Source organism: Zonotrichia albicollis, chromosome 3 (assembly GCF_047830755.1).
Source record: "Zonotrichia albicollis isolate bZonAlb1 chromosome 3, bZonAlb1.hap1, whole genome shotgun sequence".
In the NCBI taxonomy this organism is placed as follows: Eukaryota; Metazoa; Chordata; class Aves; order Passeriformes; family Passerellidae; genus Zonotrichia; species Zonotrichia albicollis.
The window spans coordinates 64,328,288-64,343,966 of record NC_133821.1 but is presented as its reverse complement, the minus strand read 5'-3'; the positions used below and the strand labels follow the sequence as shown (position 1 = coordinate 64,343,966).

At 38.2% G+C, this 15,679-nt stretch overlaps 1 protein-coding gene across 2 annotated transcripts in view; it reads left to right on the top strand.

The window, feature by feature from the left end:
* Nucleotides 1–15,679, top strand: part of TULP4 (TUB like protein 4) — a 143,417-nt gene that overhangs the window by 17,707 nt on the left and 110,031 nt on the right. For both annotated transcript variants that reach the window (XM_005490242.4, XM_014269307.3), the window contains exon 2: nt 8,654–10,937. In XM_005490242.4, coding sequence (XP_005490299.1) covers nt 10,686–10,937 — 252 coding nt within the window. In that variant the 5' untranslated portion in view covers nt 8,654–10,685. The remainder of the gene's footprint in view (nt 1–8,653; nt 10,938–15,679) is intronic.

Below are 15,679 nucleotides of genomic sequence, written 5' to 3'. Positions count from 1 at the left end.
CAGTGAAACAGCTCTGCTGTGACAGTGTACAGGTATAAACAAGGCAGGATATTCACATGTAATGTAAATCTTGTTTTATGCCTTTTTAGAAAAGAAATAGACTGATTTCAGATAAACATATTATCTGTGAATTATATATTAAGTGTAACAGATTTTTTTAAATTTTTTTAATCTTGCAGCATTTTAATCACACAGCTAAGTAGTGAGTTGTTAGGTCTACAATCCAATGAAATCAGCATCTGTCAGGTAATGTTTGAGGTTTTAGAGTCACTGAGTAACTAGATGTTCCCATATTTAATTTAGGTATTTAATTCTTTTAATAGCTAGGAAGAGAATTTTTGTATTCTGATATTGTAATTTCTGTATGTTCATCATCTTTGTTTCATGCTGTCATTTGGTAGAAGAGTAAGTGAAAAGTAATATATAATTTTAGTTATTGGGATAGAAATTTCTTACAATATCATTAGGTTACCTAATTTCAGAAGCATTGTATGAAAATACTTTATATAATACCATATTTTAACCTTTTTCTCTAATGTTTATTGTGAGCATCCATCTGTTACAGATCAAATGTAATGTCAGTTTCAAGCAGATGCTGAACTGTTGAATTCATTGTAATCCAGCTATAGAGGTAACAACAGAGCATATAGTTTCCTCATAGTAACCTGTGATTATGTGGTCTGTGAATAATACACAGTTAATGGAAAATGTATTAAGGTGTCAGTGCAGCATTAGGCACTGAAGTACTGTACTGTCTTATGTTCCCTGAATCTAAGAGGGAACTGGAATATCCTGATCCTCTTACGCTACTGAATTAAAATCCTGAAAAAGATGTTTTCATGTAATTTGTTTTAATAGACTTTGTAAGCTCAAGGGGATGACTGACACCGCAAGATTATGATGTTACCTTGCCAAGCTGCTTACCAGGAAAAGCAGCAGAATTCTCCTTACACAGTTTGCAAGCAGATTTTTTTAATGCAGATGTTGAACCTTCAGTACAGATGTTGAGTTTTACAGAGGGAATTATCAGAGTAGATTACATGGTGTTTCTTTCTCTGATTGTTCTGCTTTTTCACCTCTTCTCAAAACTCTTAACATGGTAAATATTGGGCTTTCATACAGTTCTGGTGGTACTTTGTGAAGTACTTATTTAACTAAAACAAGATTGTACTGAAATAGGCTTGTCTAAACATATAGTAGTCTTACACATAGAAGGAATAAAGTAACTAAGATAACGATAAAATTTTACATCAAAATTATGAAATTACCTCAGATTGCTTCTGTCTTATTGTTACTTTTGTCTAGAAAATGCAAAGCATGCTTGAGCAAAATGTGATTGCAGGACTCTGACCTATATTTGTCAGATTTAGCAGGAGCTGTCTGCGAAGTAGCACATCATCTACTAAATGCAATCATATTACTTTCCCAAATCCAAGTTTCTAAAATGAAGTACAAAATGTATGAAGCTGATATTCTTCAACCAAATCAATCTTTCCTCTGGCTATTTTGAAAAGTTTACTGTCTTCCTCTGAAGATCTTTGTGTTCCTTGGGAAAGGCAGTAGGGTGTAACTTGGCAATGGGAAAGAAGAAAATCCAAAGGGAAGAAAACCCCACACCAGCATTCTTTCTCTTGTTTAGTCATGCATAACTTTAGCTTTAATTGTATGCGAGTGCATTAGCTCTGTGTGTTTATCTAAAAGATCAGATTTAACTGTGATGATGAATCTTCCCTTTTGATTCTCATGCTTTGTAGACTCTGAATCTGAGCTTTACAAAAAAAAAATCCTTTTGGGTATAGGTTAGGTAAAGGTGCATTTAAAGAGGCATTGAGAGTTTTCTGTTGACTAAGAGAAGTAATTTGGTCCAAGTAGTGTGACAGTTACTTCATTTATGTAACTTCCTGGGGATAAAAACAACAGAATGAAGTTAATTATAGCACTAGCTACCAAGTAATGAGAATATTACTTTTCCTCAAAAAACCCACGCTAATTTACAACATTTGTTGACTTTTTGATGAAATGTGAACACTTGTTCAATGAAAGAGCATTTTCAAAATTTTGTAGAGATTGGAGTTAGAAGCCACCACTATCTGGTAGTTGCACAGAGGGCATTGAATGAAATATTCAGAATTCCTACTTATAACTCTTGTTGCTTTTTGAATATACATTTTTAGAGTTTTTGCAACCCTTTTCCTATTCATTCATGTTCATCTGCGATCATTTTAACACATTGATTTTTCATGTTTAAGGAAAGAGAAGACACAGTCATTGGTAGCCATCCTCCCACTGAATACCTCTGTAACTGGCAATTTTTGACTATTATGGATTTCTTAATAGAAAGGTTGTAGTGTTCTAGTCATGCATGAGGAACAGTATACTGCTAGTTCTTATCCCCACTTCAAAATTTTGTATTTTAAGATATCTACTATTTAATATTCATATTTATATGAAATAGACATAGTTCATATGTCTAGCAGGAGCTAGGCCAGTAAGAAGAGAGAATTGTGAAGACATGTATAAAATAAAACTGCTTGGGCACAAGACTGCTCTGTGAATTTACCTAGGTGCAGATCTGCCTTCAGCTCGCCCACCAGACCATGACTGTGCCTGGTGGACCCCTGTGTCTTTCTGACCTCCTTGCTTCTGTCTGCACAGGTGAGCAGTCAACACTTGGTGTGTTAATACAGAGCAGATCAAAACCGTCACTCACCTAACAGGGCACAAGTGTATGCAGCTGATCTTGTGCCCTCTGAGTCTTGGCAGTGAAACAGCAACTTTCAGAGGTTTTTGCTTTGCTCCAAGCATTTATTTAAAGCTCCTGACTTTACTGCATTTGTTTAAAGCATTTGACTTTTACAAATGCTTCTTTAGTGATTCTTGATTATCAAGGCTGCCTCTAAAGGAACTGCTCCTTGAGTTAGTCTGTTTCCATTCTATTATATGCCTCCTTTAATCCAGAGATCTTGACATGACCTTCCAGAAACAAGAGGAAAAAACATGGAACTTGGAGAAAAAGAGAGGGATGAGATGAAGCTGTTCTTAAGGTTTGCATCTCTTTGTTGCAGGGGCAGAGTATCCCTGCTCTGCATCTGGACCTCTAAGCAGTGGTGGTGAGGTGAATGCAGGTCCTCAAACCAGCCTGGAATCTTGAGTTAGAGCATGTTAAGGACAGCCAGGACTAGAGTTCAGTTCTTCATCCCAAAGCCAAAGACTGAGAAACCCAAGCTGTTTGAGAAATGCATCTCCTGTCTTTTTGTATTTTTAAATGCACACACACAATCTCAGAATCCATCTCACACCTGTGGTGCAGCTTGCAGCATCACCTGGAGCTGCCTCTCTGCTGCAGCACACTGCACTTGCACCGCTTCTCAGCAATTATCAGGTATGTCTTGCTGTCCAAAAGACATAATTCTGTTTATGAGGCTCTTCTGAATGTTAAAAACTGATGACATCTGTTGTTCTCTCCCTTCATCTCCCTTTCCTTTCTTTTTTTTTTATGTTGTTTGTTTCCATTGTGGCAGTGCGTCGCATACAAAGATATATTGGGATTTTTGAGGAGAATATCGAAATATCAGTGTATGTTCATAAGAAAGTATTAAAGAGCCTGTGGGCAGATACTGGAGATAATTAGGAACTAGCTGGAACTGCTGCAGACTCGAGGGATGTTTGCAGGCTGCAGAATGTTCCTACGGGAAAGAAATTGCTCTGTAATTACAAGCAAGGTCAGCGCAGTCAGTTCAATGGAAAAGAGACGGTGAGAGCTGGGGCGCCCTCCCATGAAGGTCATGGAATATTCTTAGTAAGACACAGTTGTTGCCACTTTTTGATGAAGTGCCCGGTGAAGTATACATTGTCTGGGGCCTCTCTGTGCTGTGAGGATTGTAGCCTTTTCTTGAGAAAGAAGATTGACACAAGTGTCAGGAATTTCTTGGTCACACTTGACTGTTTCACACCACTGAAAAACACATCCAAACTTAAGAGATTCAATCTCCCAACTCTTTAAAAGGCTACTTTACGTTATTTGTGCATTTTTATTTCCTGAAGCAGGTTTTTCAACACCTGTCCTGGAGTATTTCAGCTCACTTTTTTAAAATTTGAAAATGAGACATATTTTCATGGCTCATGTGTAGCTTTGGCTCAGGAATCCAAGCCATCTTAAATTCATCCTCAAGAGGAAAAACTTTGCTTCCCTTTCTTCTAAGGACAAACCTCTGAGTTCAGAAATATTCTGTGCCCAAACTTTGTTATCAGTAGTCGTCAAATGGCAATACTAGTTGCAGGTACTCCTGCCTTCTCTTTCTCACTTGTTTTGTGCCTTTCCCAGTTTGCCAGTGCAGCTGGATGTGGGACAACGCTGGGGCTGTGGCGAGGATTGATTCTACTTAAAAGAGCAAAAGCTTTTGGGCACAGATCAAACTGATTGAAATTTATTGCCACAATTCCTAACCCTTTTGTGCATGGTGACTTCAGGAAGGGAAGCTCTCTTAAAATCAGTTGCTGTTTTTGGAGAATAAGTTTTCAGAGAGATCAGCTTCCAAGCCAGTTAATTTTTTCTTCTGGCTTTTTAGGAAAGTAGTTATTATTGGTAAGTAATTTTCTTTCACTTTTTTGATAGGATTGTTTAATGATTTTTGTTAATTTAGAGATTGGACTAAATAATAAATTGTATCATCTTACCAGCTTCTGTCTCTATACTATTTAGCCTGTAATACAGTAACTCTGTTACATGATGTGCCAATTTTGTACTGTAGTGTTCAGCAGTGACCTTAGAGGTTGCTCCCACCGTCCCCATTTGATAGCTGGTGGGATCATTTGCCATCAGCTTGTGCCAAAGCAGTTGTGGCTGGCGCTTTTAAAATACCTTGCTATCTTCATAGACACTCGTGTACATTTTTTCCTTCTTAGACTGCAAAAGGAGGGAAAACTACAATTTCCTTTGACCTTATGCAGGTTTGGCAGGTAGGGAATCTGGTTAGGCTGAAAAATCCTGAAGTCTTTCCAAAGACTCTTTATCTTCTATTTCTTTCCTTAAGATGTTTGGGTCATCAGAATCTTCCAAAAGCAGGCTGTGAGTCCTTATTTGTTTTGGTTTCTTGGAGATAATAATTCAGAAATAGTGTGTACTCACTTCACTTTTCCTTCTTTGCTTTCCTTCCCTTCCTAGTCCCCTTTTATCCTCGCCTTCAGATTCTCTGCTCTGCAGCCTTGAAGAGTAGGGATTTGAATAAATATGAAATACTGAAGAGTTTGCTGCAGTATTGCTACATTTGGCTGTGCTTGGCTTCTTTCTGTCTACAAAAGAGACACCTCAATGAAAGACGCATGAGAACAAACAAATATTTTTCTGGTTGTCTAACTGTGGCTTAACACACTTTATATAAGTTAGTAGGAACAGGAGATAAAAATGATGAGTTAAATATTGACACTACAGTAAGAGAGCTACTGTTTATAAGCACATTTTTGAAAATCAGTACCTAAATTTTCTGTCATGCAGAAACGTAACTTGCTGCTGGGTTTTGCACTTGAGAAGAACTCTGCTTTCAAAACAAAATGAAATAAAATAGTTGTGGATCCTGCTTTCCTGTGTCACAGGTCTAATGTGTTTTTGTCTGTACTTTAATGTCTTACATCACTGGGCTTAGACTCAACAGTATTAGAGGATGAGTTCATGTAGCATCTCCCTTTGTTAAAGGGGAAATCCAGAGAAAAGATATTTTCAACTACCTTTTAAGTGAGAGTGAAATAAGAGAATTTGTTGTTATTTATTGTTCTAGTAGTGTCAGAAACAATTCACCAGCAAAATCAGATGGTGGTGCACTTCTGTGATTAGTCCTTGCACTGCAGTGGAAGGAAAGGTGCATAAAATTTGATGATAAAAAATCTTCAGTTAAAAATTTAGTTTGGATGAGTTCCATCTGGAAGGCCAAGTTCTCTTTCTGTGGTGAGTCCAAACTGACTTTGGGCTAGTGGTAGGATTGTGCAGGTAACACCCAGCTCTTCTTTCTATCATGCTTTTTATCCTCTGCTATTACACACTTCACAACAGAGGTGGAAGCCATGACCCTGTTCCATGGAGAGGAAAAGCTTGGTTTCAAAATATGAAAATGAGCAGTACTGTGAGGCTGCTGTAATGGTGGTAGGAGTGTCTAAATTACGGATTTTTTTTAAGAGAAGAAAAGCACTTGAATCTTTTAGTTTAGTTCTTTCTTAGGAAATACAGAGTGCATGGAAATGAAGAAGAAGGGAATGGAAAGCATTAATATATAATACATGTAATCTCAATTCAGTCTGTATTTTGAGTGTTTGATACTACAGTCTTAAAAGTATTTTTTTTTTCTTGTTTCTGAATGTAACATAAAGACAGTGTCGATCCTCAGTGACTCAAAGGTAAAATATTCTCATAGGTTGTATTGTATTGAGAAAGTGTTTGAATAATGCATTTGAATAATGGCTGGTTTTATTACTTTTGTAGTTATTTTAGATTTTCATCTCTCCCTGACCAACATTTCTAATACAGTTAGAGGAGAAGCCTTTAGTCTGTCTAATCTTGAAAGTGATGGTAAATGGAACTAAGGTGAGAGAAGGTTATTGACCAAGATGCAGATGAGTCCTTTTCTCAACCTTGTTAGTCTTAGATGCAGTGAATAAGGACAGAAGTTGCATACAGATTTTATGCAAAGCCACTGTATCTATAGTTACCTGTATTTTAAAATCCACTTGTGAACTCTGGATTCTTGTACAGTTCAAACAACTCTGTTTAGTGCTTATCTCTGCTCTGATATTTCAGAGACTTTGTTTTCTCAGTAAACATTTTTTTTTTTATTTCTCTGTAGGATTAGTAAGGGCTTGCATCATAATACTCATGCTATAATATAAAATGTCAACTTTTGAATGCAGATGTCTGTTAGGAAGATTTCAGTGAGTATGGAAACAATGGCACTGATCCTTCAGAGGATCAAGTTTGCGTATGGAATAAATGCAGAAGTTTGTCTACAAACCATTGTACTCTGAAAGTTTTTCTATGTTTTCCTATATATGAACTTTCTCTGGGCTGTAATTGATAAGCACCAGGAATTTGGAAAGGTGACATTTGTCATATCATCATCTTGCCATGATAAAAAAGAAATTAATAGCAGCCATTGTTTTTAAAACTTCAGTGAGATGTAGTGCTGAAGAGGTTTGGCAGTGACTCACCAAATCTCAGGGACAGTGTTTCTGATAAGTCAGCCAACTGTGTAATGTTGTAAACTACTTCACAACTTTGCCTTTGTGTCTGTAAATTTGTTTTCTTATCTAGTCTCTTTTTTTTAAACAAAATTAATTAATATGTCCATGCTAGAATGAAATAAGTGGTTAATTACAGGAAACATGAGGTTAGTATAGTGCTTTATGTAATAAAGACAAGACCATTTTTACAGCTCTGATGACTGTTATGAATGCAGCTCTGAATTTAAATGAGCTCTCTTTAGCAGTGACTGTGTAGATGCAATAACTGCATATGTGTGCACTTCGGATACAACTACTGGAATATCCTGAATGGCCTTTTGCTTGGTCTCTTGTGCTTTATTTGTGTACACTCTTTTGTATAACATTGACTTTGGGGAATTTTTCTCCCCTTTTTTAAATGGAGATTTAAGCAGCATTTGAATAGTTTTTAAATTCATCTGTATTGATTCAGACTTTTAAGCTTTAATTTTGAAGTACCTTAGATCTCTTCAAAGCAGTAGTTTAAGCCCTGGAGGAATCTTCTCAGTCTCTTTGAGACTGATAAGTTCAGTACTGTATTTTCATGGTTTGGAGCATCTTTTCTCTGAGGAAAGTCTGAGAGCTGAGACTTCAGCCTGGAGAAGAAAAAGCTTAAGGAGATCTTGTTGTGTTCAGTTCATGGGAGGGAATTGAATGAGAGAGACAGGCTCTTAATGGTGGTCTCCAGTGACAGAACCAGAGGCAGTGAGCACAAACTGAAACACAGATGGTTCCCTCTAAACATCAGGAAACACTTTTCTGTGAGGATGACTGAGCACTGGCACAGGTTGCCCAGAGAATTCATAGGGTTTTCATCCTTGGAAATATTTAGAAACTGCCTGGATACAATCCTGGGTAACTGACTCTTGGTGACCCTGCTTGAGCACAGTGGTGGGGCCAGATGATGTCCAGAGGTCCCTTCCAGGTCAGCCATTCTATGATTCTGTTTGTGTGTGCCTCAGGGTCTGACCCTGTGCCTGCTCTATCACTGACGTCTCCCTTCCCCATCTTCGCTTCAAAGCTGTGAAATCTTTAAGACTTTGCCCCAGAGACTGTGAGCAGGACAAAGCTCTTCCCCCTCCTCTCCCCCGCCCCCCCCAAAGTATCCTTCCCAGATACATTTCATAAGCTATACATGTCCATTGGGAAAAGTTTTGGGAATTTTGGAAGTGGAAAAGAAAATTTTGTATTTTGTCTTTGTGTGTCTGTCAAATACAAATATAGCAAATATGTATGTTCTGAATAATGCTTTATCTATATATAATACACTGTGTAGGAGTCCAGTATACAATCCTTAATCACAATACTTCAATTACTGTAACAGTAGTACCAGTATCTTTAACTTGTTTTGTGACTTATTTTATTCACTTTTTTATTTTTGTGTTTGTGTGTGTGCTTTGCTTTGCAGAGTTGGAAGAATCCAGGGATTTCAAGTTTTGAGTAGCAGGCATCTTGCAAGATTACCACACCTAAACTGAAAAGGGAGATGCAGCTCTGAGTACCAGACTTGGTGTGTGCACTGCATGTACATGAAAACGCACATGTTTTTGTCGTCACGTAGGCTTGCTCTGGCCTATTCCTGAGAGCTTTGCAATTGATGAAAATTAATTTGAGAACCAGATGGAGCACCTTGGCAGCACAGGAATCAGTAATCCATGGAAGGACACCTGCCAGTAATGTTCAGCTTTCCACATGGTCTTCACGGGTGAAAAAAGTCTGCAAGAAGAGAAAGAAAAAACACCCTCTGTGCAGGAGAAGCCTAATAAATACCTCCACAATCTAAATCAATAGCTGTGAGGGAAACAGAAGAATCAAGAGGGCAGAGGAAACTGATTTAGTTCTAGCAGAGGAATAATGTATGGTCTTCGGCACGTTTTGCTTTGGGCTCAGTGGATGTGAATGGACAATAAATCGTGACCTTCTGCTGAGCAATGATGACTGGAAGTAAATAAGTTGAGGAACTATGGGGCAAGTCTGGGCATTGAACTGAGCAAACCTCACCATCCTTCTTGAGTTAACCAGGTCATCAAACTTGCATATCCCTTCTCCCTCTCCTTTTTCCTCTTTTCACTTAGTGTGATATAAATACTAGCTAATTGAGCTCATAAATGTTATTCAAATAAAACGATTGGAATACTTCATATGTTTCCTTCTTGTACAGCTGCAAATGTTGTGTCTGGAACTATGAATCTGTGCTGTAGACAAGCATCAAGAAGGAAAGATCCTGTCAAACAAGCAAGGAAAATACCTAGAGAAATAGTGAACCCAGGAAGTCAGATTTTTAATGCTGCTTCTCTTTCTTTTTTACATGATTATATTTCTTCCTTCCTTGAATTTTAGAAGATTTTGAAAGAGTGCTTACTTGATGTGCTTTAATTCTGGCATTTGTTTTTTTATGGTAGAATGAAAAGTCTGTGATTCCTTGTAGCAGAAAAAAAAGGGAAAAGTAAAGGAAAAACAGCTTGACATTGTAGCCCGTTTCACAGGAGAGAGAACTTCATGGTTCACCTGAGGCAAACTTACCTACTTTGAAAGCTAAAAGCTTTAGAGCATTTTTGATTCTGCTATAAATGAAGAGAGGGTTCTTTTTCATTCGTGTGTGGCAGCAAAAAGTGGGAAAGCAGGCAAGATAGCGTGATAAACAGTTCAGGCTGTGTTGGGTCTCTGGTGGAAAAAAAGTGCTGCGATGAAAATTGGATTGGCTTTGGATTGCAAAAACTTTTGAGTCCTACGAGCGGTTCAGTACCAAGAGGGATTTCCCAACTGGCCTGGCACACCAGTGCCTGCACAAGTTCGGGTCTGTTGTTTCACATGGTTTGTGTGCCTTTTTTTCCCTTTATGCAATCTCTTTCAGCTTTAGCAGCAGAAATACATCAGATGGAAAAGATATGCCAGAGGGCAGCTTGGAAAAGAGGAATGTCATATATATACATATATATGTATGTGTGTGTGTTTAAATTTCTGCAACTGAACTTTTGAAGAAAATCTGACTGGAGGAAGTTTTAAAAGCCTTAAGTTACTTGAAACCTACACATTTGCAACTCTTTGTCTCTGGAATTGCATTACGCTAAACTGGAATCTCAGGCTGAATAAAGATTATATCAAGTTGAGCAAAAAGATGACTTAACCATTTCTTGAGCGCCTCTTATGAAGTAGCTGTTTCTCCAAAGGATAAGTGCACCCCCACTCTACAGACTCAAAACAAAAATGAACCTGGATTTTTTTTTAAGTGTTACTTTTTCTTAGCCAACTGCCATCATCTTTTATAGAGGAATTTTTCACTATGCATTTGGTGGATATTTATAAACACTGACCCCATCCTCCTCCCTTTCAATGATCTATCCAGGTCAGTCTTATCAATAAAAAAAAAAAAATTGATTTAAATTTTGTGCACTAGACATATTACTTTCTTATGTCAAAAAATAAAATATTTAAAAAGCATGTATGCAGCAGTGGAACATGGGCCTGTTCTTTGCAGCGATTCCAACATCCTCTGCCTCTCCTGGAAAGGCAGAGTCCCCAAAAGTGAGAAGGAGAAACCAGTGTGCAGGAGGCGGTACTATGAGGAAGGCTGGCTGGCAACGGGCAATGGCAGAGGAGTTGTGGGCGTCACTTTCACTTCCAGCCATTGCAGGAGGGACCGGAACACCCCTCAGAGAATCAACTTCAATTTGAGGGGCCACAACAGTGAGGTAAGCAAAACCTGTGTTACACTCTAAAGAAAATGATTCTCCTCTCCTCCTCCTCTCCTCTCCTCCTCCTCTCCTCTCCTCCTCCTCTCCTCTCCTCCTCCTCTCCCTCTCCCTCTCCCTCTCCCTCTCCCTCTCCCTCTCCCTCTCCCTCTCCCTCTCCTCTCCTCTCCTCGTTTTTCTGCTTGGAATTTGACAGAGTGGTATGAAGGAGGCTCAAGACTAATCCAAATGGGATTTGGGTCAATTGGAATTTTTCTGGTAAATTCAAGCATACACGACTGATGGTGGGAGGTTCTCTGGAAATGTGTCTTGTTTTGGTCTGGCCTACTTTCTCCTTCATTCCCCAGCACCTGCCAGTTTCCAAGCAAATGCGATAAATGCATGTTAATGGAAGTTGAAAGCTGTGAGAGTCAACTGCTTCCACACGGTGGTGAAGTCTGGGCTGGAAGTCAAATGGAAAGGCAGGGCAATAGGAGAAAAGCTTGCTTGAAGTCTGCCAGATTTTCAGAAGCTGCAAACTGGAATGGCTTGTGACAGGACGTAGCTGCTTTATCTGGAAAAGCTTCTCATTTTGTTAGAATAAAGGCCAAGTGTGACTTCTCAGAGAAGTGCTGAGATGCCTTCCAGTAAAATGCTGTAACTTCAGTGTGCAAAGCATTGTCCTCATGCTACAATGATACAAAAACTTTTCCATTCATGTTTTCTGAAAGGCATAAATCTGATGGCATAAACTGGTATATCATCTTCCTGGCACCCATCTCTTTGTATAATGCTTCATGGAAAGTGCAGGTGATGCCCAGTAGTATACCAAGTGTCTTAGATAACAGGGAGGACCTAGTTTGTTTCTGCTTTTTAGTTAGGATGTGTTTGGATGTGCTCACCAAAGTTTCAGAAGTGGGTAGTTTTGGTTCTTGAGTAACGTTAGTAACAGTCCTCTTTTTAGCAAAAAAAGGGAGCAGCCATCAAATACTTAGTCTGAAATAATTGCTTCCACATGCTTTGTGTGTATGAAGGTGTGTGGGTGTATGGTAAATCATACAGACTTCTGTATGTATAGATGAAAGACAGATTCATGTATATATTTGTATCAGGTTCATTCAAAGAAATTACAGCCACGTTTTCCCAAAGGGAAGAATGATATTTGAATCCAGCATTTTGGTTTGAATGACAGCTAGTTGTCTGTTTAATTTTCAATTACAAATTGCATTTTATTTTTTAAGAGTGTGTGACACAATAATCACTTTTCATTTCTCCATATTATGTTATCTAAATTTTCAGTGAACCTGGGCACTTGTTTCTCTTCTTTTGTGTAATATATGTTTTGGGAACAATATAGGAAGTTTCTGTTTCTATGAAGTCTTACTGCAGAACTTGGAAATACAAGACCAGGTTTCAGTATGTGCCCATTTAAGTGGAGAAGATGCTCATATGCATGCTGCCTTTGGGTTTGGCTAGTTTTGCTTTATTTACTCCATTGGCCCTTAAAGTCTCTTTGTGGGTCATTGCATCATTGCTGTGTGGATTTAGCTGTGCTGTTTGCACATCCTTTCAGCTAGCAGTGATTGGCATGAGGGAGAGAGATTCAAATGAAATGAAACTTCTCTTTCTGAATCTTTTTGTTGTGGTTGTTTCGGTCAAGCTTGTGATTAATAAAGGGTTGTGTTCCTGTAAGTAATGCTCCTGACAGCAGGAATTGTGTCAATGACCAGAGTAGAGGCTTCCAATTTGTGTCTCTCTAAAACAAAACTGACATGGTGGGATAGAGAAGTGGCTTTAGTGGAACTAGCTTTCTGTGACGAGTCTGTGGCTGCTATCAGGTTTTCCTGCTGTCATGTATTTCTGACCATCGTTGTAAATAAAATTCATTTTTACAAGATGATGTGTTGCACAGCTCTCTTCACCAGGCTTACAGAATTTAATCCTTTTATAGGAGAATCCCACTGGTTTGGATAAGAATATTAAAGATATGTAGTTCAATGGGCAGCGAGATTCTTCTGTCTGCTGAAAGATTCTTGAAAGAAAATATTGAACAGCAGTGCTTATTGCTACTATTTGCATAAGAAGAAGTAAATGTTTTGTTTTCTTATTGTCTTGTTAAAAAAAGCCAACAACAACGTGGTCTCTATTGTGTACCACCATCCGTAATGGAAAATGCTGATTTTGCAAGCACATCCTGGTATGTGTGTCTGATTAAAGCCACGTCTGTTGCACAGAGTGGGCCCTTAGATTGTGATTGATTTAAAACTCATAAGAGCCTGTTTGATTTGCTGACTAGTTCTAGAAGCATATTGTGTTGTCTTGTTCCCAGAAATGGTGAATTTATACCTATTTTAGAGTTGATTTATAAATGGGGATTTATACCTATATTTTTCTCTGGGATAAAGCTAGGGTGCCAAGCGAGGTTTATTGCTTTTCAGTCATACAGTGCTACTTCAACATTAGTATGTGTTCAATTATTAAGTATAAAATGCTGAAATGAACAGGATGGAAGAGTGACAATATAGAAGCAATATAAATGTTTTTCCATTTAGAGTGTAATTAACAATATGCTGTGGGCAGAGCACTACATTGTATTTAAAGTGAAAATCTAGAGGAAGAGCTAATGTGGCAGCACTGTGCTTCTGGCAAGCATGTGAGACTATTTCTAAGTAAGTCAAGAAGGTGAATGCTTGGGATGGATTTTGGCAATCTTTTTATGACTGCTGAAGAGATTCGCTGAAATCTTTTTGGTTTATTTTCTTGACTCTAATAAAATGCCTGTGGCCTATAAGAACAAACAGGAATGAGGAATCCCCAGGACTGAATTACTGACATGTATATTATAGTGCTGTATTTGAATGACTCATCATGTTGAACAGTAATTGAGAATTAAAAGCATTGTAGTGTGAGCCACACTTTTGTTTCTGCAATTGTTTTGCTTAGTTCTTATTTATTCGGTGGCAAGGGGTGAAAATATGGCATTTTGTGATACAGAATTGTGACCACTAGGCTCTGAAGTGTGCCAGACTGAGTATTTTTTAATAGTGCTACAAAGATACCAACTTTCAGTATCTGATCCATCTTGAGTTTTCTGGGGAGAGATTTTCAGGAGGCTTTCTGAGAGATAATTCGAAAAAAAGCGCCCAAACTTAATTTAGGAGGCTTCAATTAGCCTTATAGGGATTTTCCTTCCAGTGAAATATCTTGCAAATCTAATTGGTTGGATGGTGCCATTGTAAGTGTTTCCTTTAATGGTTTCTGTTGTGTCTAGTGTATTAAGATGGTACCAATTTTTATAGCACTTAATGTTTCTTAAATTGCTAGTGCTTAAAAAAATGTTTTGCAGGTGTACATTTACTTTTGACTGTGCTAACTAAAAAGGCATCTTTGATATATTTAATAAGAATCAGTATGCTAATTGCTAGACTGAGGCATTAAAAAGTATTACAAGTATATGCAAATTAGATGCAGTGAATTAAGTAACAAGCTGAATACATCATTGAGCATATATAACATTTTTTACTGTAAAGATAAAGGAAATTATTTATTTACATCTGTCGTTATTTGAGTGTTCCAAGCACATATCTACAGCTGCAAAAAACCCACCTTGTTTCATTTAGCACAGGTTTTAGTAGATAGGAATGTAAACACATCTCAGCTGGACTGTCAAATGAATTAGTTACAGCTTTTCAAAGGAACACTGTCCTTTAAAAATATTTAATACATGTTGGTTTTCGTACTGCATTAGTTATGGACGTCTGCACAGTTCTTGGTTTTGTTTTGGTTTAGAGTAGAAGGAGCTTAAAATGTTTTTTCCTGGTTTTAAAAAGAAAGAAAGCTTTTCTTTATCCTGTCCCATTTTTTTGAAGTTTTATGTATCTTGCAGAGCAGATTTTTTCCAGCAGTCTATTGCTTGTTTAGGAAATAAATTTTAAAAACCCAAACAAATAAGCCTTTTCAGTAGTGTTTCTTGGTTTGTAGTGTCACTGGGAAGAATACAGAAAAACAATATAGGAAAACTTTTTTGTTTTTTTAAACTTTGTTTTAATGTAACTGGCATTTGAAAGTTAAATGTGATTTTTTATTATGATTCTTGCACAGAAGAATTGAATCTGCATGTGACTCTTTACAGTATGGATCCCTCGTATCAAATGTTGCTTTCAGACACAGCTGGAGCAGTTGTTACTGGTGAATAATTAAAAAATCCTGAGGTAGAATGATGCCATGATGATCCCTTTTGGCTTGAGAAGTCTCAGTGGTACAAGACATACGCTGTTGTAAACTGCAGTGGTACTGCAGATCTCTGTCCTGTTTCTCTGTCACTGCACAAAGAAGAGAGGATGTTTGTTGGCAGAAATACTGTCTCTTTGTTAAAGCAAGCTAGTGTAATTGGAAAAGACAGACAAGCTTTGGGCATACAAGGTTCTGAAGAAGGGCTTGTATTTCTGAAAGCCTGTGTGGTTTTTACATCCCTCCTACCTGATACAATGCTAAATCTGTCTTCAAACCATGCCCTTCCTCTGTCCTTAGGCTATTAGGGCTGCAGAAAAATGGTGCTGCAGAGAGGCAGAACTGGTGGGGAGTGACTTGCAGGACAGTGGGTGCCGTGCCTGCCTGGGCTGGCTCTGTTTGGTTTGAGCTGTGGCTGCTGTTGCCAGGCTGTGCTCACTGCCTGCTTGCAGAAAGGACAGACATGTTGGGCTCTCATGCCTTAATGCACCTTCTAGAGCTGCCTGCTCTGCAATCAGTCTGGGGGCTTGAGT